Source organism: Accipiter gentilis, chromosome Z (assembly GCF_929443795.1).
Source record: "Accipiter gentilis chromosome Z, bAccGen1.1, whole genome shotgun sequence".
NCBI lineage: Eukaryota > Metazoa > Chordata > Aves > Accipitriformes > Accipitridae > Astur > Astur gentilis.
In genome coordinates, this window is record NC_064919.1 from 75,773,697 (window position 1) to 75,781,813 (window position 8,117).

At 35.0% G+C, this 8,117-nt stretch overlaps 1 protein-coding gene across 1 annotated transcript in view; it reads left to right on the plus strand.

The window, feature by feature from the left end:
• LMBRD2 (LMBR1 domain containing 2) overlaps nucleotides 1-6,905 on the plus strand; it is a 36,058-nt gene extending 29,153 nt beyond the window's left edge. The window contains exon 18 of the mRNA XM_049794970.1: nucleotides 1,802-6,905. Coding sequence (XP_049650927.1) covers nucleotides 1,802-1,862 — 61 coding nt within the window. The 3' untranslated portion in view covers nucleotides 1,863-6,905. The remainder of the gene's footprint in view (nucleotides 1-1,801) is intronic.
• Nucleotides 6,906-8,117: the final 1,212 nt, after the last annotated feature.

Sequence of the window (8,117 nt, forward strand, 5' to 3'; positions counted from 1 at the left end):
CTTCCTTCTTCCCCATGATGTGGGAGTTGTTTTAAAACTAATTGAAATCTGAAGGTTTTTCAGGTTTTTAGAAATGTCTGAGTAAGATTTGATTTTAATTTAATTTTGTATATTGGCATAATCTGAAAAATACTGCATATAAAAATAGAAAACTGAAGAATGACCTGCATACATACAATATAAGGTTTTCTCTAATTTCTTGCAAGACTTTAGAAAGCTCACTTGATTTCCATGTATAAAAACCATCATAAAGGGCTGCAAGAAAGAAAACTGAATATTACAGGAACGGTAGTTGCAGGAATACACCTGGGGGTCAGAACTTGGAACTACTGGGCTAAATTAAAGTCTGAACTTACTGAGCAAAAAAGTCCCAGACTGCACAGTGTAGCTCTGTCTATAGTAGAGAATTCTGTGATTCTGTGGGTGTGACTGCAATATCAAATTTCCTTAGTTTTGAAGTAAAGTATCTTACTTAACTGCTAAGTTCTGCTCATATTTAAGAAACAAGTAATACATTTCATGGGTGCTTTTTTTATCTAGTTAGTTATGATGTAGAAACATTTAATGATAAATAATTTTGAATTCCCTTATAAAAAGTTATATTTTGCATTTTTTTCAGTTAAAACTAGCATACCCAATCCAATAAAAAATCATAAATGTTTTCAGTTGATTTATATCTATAATGTCAACAAATAAATGCCAGCTGAAAAACATGCAAACAATGCTGTTAAATGACACTGCCAGGTTTTACAGATTGATTCATCAATGTTAGTTTGTATCAACAGCTAACTTGTGTAGTCTAATGTCACCACATTTCAAAAGTTGGTTCTTTTTAAGCACAAGAGTTTAAAGAGGAACTAGCCTAGCAGTTCTGTCAGCTGTTGACTTCTATACAGTGTGAAAGGCATAATAGTCTACAAAAATAGGAATATGCATATATAATTCTTTTGGAGCAAATACGTTTCAAGTGCAGCGTTTGAAGTCTTCTGGCACCTATATGGACTTTGCAGAGTGGAACATCCTGAAGCCTTTCTTTAAAATGAAAATCTGGAGCCACAGAGCTTAGATGAGCTTTCCTCTAGTAACCTTCATTTAGTTTCATAGAGGTAATAAATCAACAATAATTGCGTATGAAATTTCAATGCACTTAAAAATACCTTGTGTAACTTGATTTTTAAAATTATAGCTCCTGTAATAGTTACAAGCATTCTGTGACAGTAACAGCACAGGGGACACTAGGTTCTGGCTTTGTGTCGGTTTAGGTTTTGGTAAGTACTGCAGAGAGGAGGTACATCGTGCTTGTATTGGAATTGATTTGTGCTTTGAAAATGTGTATAAAATATAATTGACCAACAGGTTGTGAAGCTTCTTTTTTCCTACTAAGTGTGCAGCCATTTGTTTTCATTATCTTTGACACTGTATTCCTTGTAGGAATACCCAATGAGATGTTCTGTTAATCACCCAGATTATTTTTGGAGGCTGTTGTTTGTTTGTTTTTGAAAAAAAAAAAACAAAACAGAGAGAAAGAAGTTCTGTTCAACAAAAACATTACATGTCTTTCCTTTGTATCAGGAAACAAAGTTCTTCAAGACTCTCAGTATTCATACCACTGTTTTTCTTGGTCACAGGAGATTTAATTTAATGACTGCCTATCAAATCCTCACGGAAACAGTAATTCAGTAGAAATTCAGATCTGTAATTCATTGAGAGTTAAGGAGTAAGAGTGCAGTGAGAGTTATATGATTTCATGGGTCTTTATATTTCCTATGATACTCTTTCTTATTTAAAATTGATTCTGCAGGTACCAGCCTGGTGGAAGATACCTGTCAATGTCTCGAAGCAAAGTATTTGATGATGTCTAAACTCCTCAAAGCTAAAGAAAATTCGGTGGAAATCTATTTCCTACTCATTGTTTGGAAAATACTGTATTTATATCACTAAACAAGAAAAGACCATTTTTGTTTAAAAAAAGAATATGAAGGAACAACTATTTTGGAAATGGACCTGTATGATAACTTTGCTACTTATGACAAGAATATGCTTCTTCTATTGTAGATATTGTTGTGCATCAGTGTGGGCTTGTGTGTCATGACCAAAAGGAGAAAACTATTAAGTTAATAGAGGGTAAACTTCATAAATATACCTAGGGCTCAACTTGAACTGTAACATTGTAAGTTTTAGGAAGGGGATTTTTGGAAGGAATTTTTTTGTATTTTAAAAGATGCTGTGAGAGCATCTTAATGCATCCAAAGTGCAGTTATATCAATTACTATAGTAAACACTTTCTATAATTTTCTCTTTGAACTTCATGCCTAGTCCAAAATCTACTGAATTAAATTAAGGCTTATTTTGGCTTCAGTGGTCTTTGAATCAGACTCTGTATAAGCAGAAAGATTGAATGGCAGACTGTTCTTCATAAAATCATACAATACATATTCCAGTATTTAAAGAGTGGCTACAAAGAAGATGGAGACTCCCTTTTTACAAGGAGTCACATGGAGAAGACAAGGGGTAATGATTACAAGTTACTCATGGGGATGTTCCAGCTGGACACAAGAGGAAAATTTTTCACAATGAGAACAATCAGCCATTGGAATAATCTCCCCAGGGAATTGGAGGATTCCCCAACATTGGACGCTTTTAAGATTCAGCTGGACAGGGTGCTGGGCCATGTTGTCTAGACCATGGTTTTGCCAAGAAAGATTGGACCAGATGATCCTTGAGGTCCCTTCCAACCTGGTATTCTATGATTCTATGAAATTTGGTGGCATAAATTTTAAGCAAAGTGTAATGATCAAGAAAGGCTGTATTTTTTCTTTTTTAATATTATATGCAGATAAATGATTTTAGCATGTGTAAATAGTTGAAAATGAATATGGACCACAGTTTCACTGTCATATGAGCATATGTGCAATAGCAAGAATACATTATCAAAGATACGATGTCTGCTTAAGATTTTTACAGTTTTAACAGTTGAAAATCTTGGCACACTAGTGTCTTTGTAGCTGTAAAAGAAATATAATGTGAAAATTGAGTTAAATGCTGAAACATAATAATTTGCACACATCTCAGGCACGGCTTCAAATTGTAGAGTATTTCTTTAAAAGAAGGGAAATAAATAGCATGACTAGATAACCGTAAACACTTTTAATGTCCCAAATGCCCTGGTTGCATTATGTATCTGTTTTTAAGGTGCCTGTATTTTGCAATAAGTTGTTGCACAAAGAATAATGCTTATTCATTTGAATGCCATTCAAAAATGCCAATTATTAACAGTGTAAAAAAAGCTTCACATTAATTTCACTGGTGTAGACATATTTTTAAACCATAGTTAGTTGAATGAATTTTCAAATGTAATCATAAGGTAAAAGATGTGGTCAAATTCATTATATCTTTGGAAATTTGATCAATTTAAAATGTGGATTTATTGCAGTTTGTCTTAAGTCTTTACCACTTGGGAGTTTTCTTATGTGCTTATTGCAGAGTTTGTTGAAAACTGAAAGAGAACATGTTGCTCTCATAAGTTCTTTATCATGCTTAAAGAACGGACTTCCCTTAAAGCAGCTGGGGAATGTAAAAGTAAATTTTCATGAATGAGGTGTTCTACTAATTTTTAAAAATAGTCTTTGTTTTCTGACGTAATTGTTAATGGGAATCTAACTACCTCCTGTGATTTAGTACATCATGTGTTCTAACAGTAGTGGTATTTGTAATATATCAATCTGCCTGTTTTAAAACACTGACTTGTTACTATGAAGGAGAAAAAATACTCTGTATAGAAATAATTATATTAATAAATTGGTAGACATAAAATAATCGTCAGTTCTGTTCTTAGGTGAATACACTGAACGACAGCCATGCCCACATGTACTCAAACTCATACAATTTCCAGGTTACCTGTAAGAGGGCACTTTTTTAGTTTGAGTATTTTGTGTATTCTAAAAGCTTGATCAAAATCTTATGGCTGTGTCAGGGACTGGAAGTTGAGAAAATGAGACTCCTTTTATTCAGATTGTGCTTTAGGAACTTTGTTAGCCCTGTTTATTTTGGGTCTACTTAGAAATGTTACCCTGAATTCAGCCTCATATGAAAGGGGTTGTATGTGTTCTTGGACATCCATTCACATTAATGTTCTTAGACTTGGTATTTCTATTTTTAAAATTTGTATCTCATTTAATTGCCCAAAAGTTTATTTGTAAAAATCTTTGGATGAAATAAGGTTCAAGTTCTTTGTTTAACTCTTGAAATGTCACTACAAAGGGATCTAATTCAGTGCTAATGGATAAACTATAGTTCCTACTATAGTAAGAATGTTTTTCTCAGTGCTTGTGAATTATCCTTACCTAGCCCTTGCTGAGTTCAGAGAGTTGGAGTGAGCCTTCTTGGGGCCTGGTTTTTCCCCTCTCAGAAATCAGGGGAATGGCTGCAAACAGAATTTTCAATGGAAACTTGGTCAGGATTTTATATAAAAAAGCTAACTAGTCCCTGGTGTAAGGCCTCTGTGCAGTTTTCATTGGGACACAATAATTTGAGGAGTTGACTATAAATTAATGGCAGTGGGATTTCAGCTGCTAACAGTAATTCTGAGCTCATTGAGGTGGGAATCCACTGACCTTTTTTTGATGTTGCAGTGGAGTGGTGGAGTAACCAGTGGCTGCTTTTTGAAAGCATAGGAATTAGAGCTCTGAAAATCTCTCAAGTTCTACTCTGAATTGCCCTTGGAGATCCATGGTGTCACATGCTTCCTGGATGCTGGGTGTTTAAGGAGTTGATAAATGAAGTCAAGTTTCATCCATAATTTTCATTGCTGACCAACAGTTACTCTAATTATGTGGGATTTGTAGGCCAATTAATCTAAAGTTTGTTTTGAAAAGTAATTATGAGTTCATATGACTAAATCTGGAAGACTTTCAACAAAGAAATACAGAGTACAGCTATAAAAGAACATTAGAGAAATAAGGGGTATGCCTGCACAGCATTTGCTGTGTGCTTGAGCTAGTTTTAAACTAGTTTGGTTACCGCTAGTACAAATGATACAGAACTTGCCTGGGGTGTACATGCCTAAGGATTTGCCACACTCCAGAGCGGTGGTAGATGCCCCATCCCTGGAAACATTGAAAGTCAGGTTGGATGGGGCTCTGAGCAACGTGATCTAGTTGAAGATGTCCCATGGGCTGGACTAGATGACCTTTCAAGGTCCCTTCTGACCCAAACCATTCTATGATGATTCCCAGCCAGATTGCGGCAATTCTTGATGAATTCTTTGCTAGTATAGCTCTAGTCCTAACAGTACCACAGCTAAGAAAAGTTAAATTAGCTTTGATGTATTTAAGCAGTGACTGTACTGTAGGCTAATGGTGTTCCTGCATTACATTTGATGCTCCAGTTTAGGTGATTTAAAATATAACTGCCTTGCAAACTGTGCTTTTGGGAACTGAATGTCAGCATATTTATTCTGTCAGTATAAAGTTGTATTTATTTGCAGCTAAAGAATGTGAGTTAAGTATTTATTATTTCTCTTTCTGAATTACTGAGCAGTTAGGGTATACTTCCATTTCATCATCGTTTCCGCCGTTTCCTCTTCATCTGTGAACACCAAAAAAACCCCAGAACACCAAAAAACCACCCAAGTACAAATGTTTGAATGTCTTCATGTCAAAGATTTAAACCAGTGAAAAGAATCCATGCAAGTTGTAATGAACTTTGAAAAGTGGGAGTAAAAACAGTAGCTACTTTTATACTGTATCAGTGCTGGATTTCTTAGAAAGTATGGATAGTAAAAAGGTCTAATCAAAATTAAAACTGCTACTAGATTTGTAGTTCTGTTTTTTCAGGTGTTTAAAAATATGCATATTCTGATACCTGTATTGGAAAAATGAGTCTTCTGCACTCCACTTAAGACAGGTGCAGCTCCTAGCAGTGAAGCGAAGTGAAGTGAGGGAGTCTTTTTATGAGGGAAGGTAAAGGATATGCAACTTCTAGTCTGTGCTAATAGTGACACTTTGGGAAAACTATGATATATTTTATTATTTAGGTATGATAACATGTTAAGAAACAACTAACTTTATACTACTGTAACTTACACTACTGGAAAAATCATGCTATATAATCTGCCTTTATTTGCAGACAAGCACTTGTAGTCATTAACAGTTATTAATGGGAATGGAGGAAAGCTGTTATCTTTTCAATATTTATTCTTGCTCTTTTAAAACATAACCATGGCGACTTTTACTTATGAAGTATTAAAAAAGTGATTACTTGTGATTTTCTGTAATTATGATAATTCATATTTTATTAAATTTATCTTGAAATACTGTAATGTTAAGTGAAAAACACAGTATTTTGTTCCAGTTTTCATTATTGCTGTAATTACTTGCAATCTGGGGGGCATTTACAATACTAAATAGAGATCACTTCATGCAGGTAAACTTTTAATGAGACTTTTAAAAGAAATCTGACCTATTCATTACAGATAAATATGTGCATCTTAATTATTAACAAAAACACTACTTAGGGTATGTATTGTCTCCTAGCTTTTAATTTTTCCTTAAAATTCAGAATATGGTTAATTTCTTCAGAGCAACTTATTTGTGAATCTTGTAAACTTTCTGAAATTTTTACATTCCTTTTTGCTAATGGACTCTGCAGGAATATATACTGCTTCATGGCAGTTCTCTAACACTAGCCGTGCCTCTAATTAAGTAGTCTAATCTGAAGCTGAGACACTCCTACACCATTGGATTATGTTAACAGAAACCCAGCATTCCTAGCAAAAAAAGCACCTTGAACTAGATCCCTTTCTAATATATTAATTGCTGTCATTAATTATGTTGCATTACATTTGGTGTCTTCTGTTTCAGTCATATGCTGAGCCCAATCAGGTTTACTCTTTATTTCTAATTAAAATGCACTGGAATGTATTCCTCAGCATGCTTTTGTGTATGTGTGGTTTAGTTGTAATTGGCAGGCAATAATATGCAACTTCAGTTACTTCTTGAGGATAATGTTGTTATATTTGATATATTCCTGTGAATTATATTAGTTTCAGAGTGATAGCTTAGCTATCACTGTAGAAATTAATTACTTTCTATAGAAATACCTTATATTTCTATAGAGGTATCTGGATGATAAGGGAATTCATTTGTAAGTATAGGTTTAGTAATAGATCTTCATTCTCCAGTGTATATCAAGGATAGGCTGTAGGAGTGCTGCTTATGGATAGACTATCTTTTTTTGCCTTATGATACAAATATGTGTGCATAATACCTTGTCTGGAATTGACTGACTTATAAATTTTTCTCTGTAGTGTTCTAAATTACTGTTGTACTGGATATATTTTTGAAACGCGTGTTAAAATACCTAGTCAAAGGGTTAAGTTGGCATGAAATAAATAATTTCTGCAATACATTATCCCTGGTGTATTTGAGATATTCATACTTCTCTGAAGTGTTTTTGGTAGTGATCTTTTGGAGCGATTTGACGCATTTCTTTTTTCCAGGTAGAAATTAAGCTTTCTTTAGAAGACAGTCCAACCTTGTTTTGGTCATCTTTTTGCATCTTCTTTAAAGCAGATTAAAAAGGGAGACTGAAAAGAAGCTTCGGTACCTGGATGTGTCGTTGTCAGAGTCCGGGGATGAGACTTTGACCTGCGCTTCGAGCCGGTACCATTACTGACAGCTCACCCCAACTGTGGAAGCGCAAGCAGCTTCTGCGAATGCAGGGAGACAGAGATGTGCATCCAGGCTAGCTGAAGACGTAAGCTTCAGCAGCACCTGGAGGAAGCCTGTGAGAACCCTGTACGCTCCTGGGGCTGACTGGGCACTGGGTATTTTTGTGGGGCGTAAGGTGGGGTGGAAAGTAGGGCTCCTACACCCCTCCCTCCTTTCCATAAGCGGTTAAACTGGGACATAATGCCTTCTAGATGTACCCAGCCGTGGTGACAATAGAGAGGCAAGAGACTGTTTCCACTAGAGCTGTGAGGAGACAGGCAAAGGGAAGAATGAATTAAATCACTCTCTTCTTTCATTGCTTGCATATTTATTACTTTTCCCTACCTAAAGGGAAAAAAAAAAAGGTCGTATTATTACTTTTCCCTACCTAAAGGGAAAAAAAAAAGG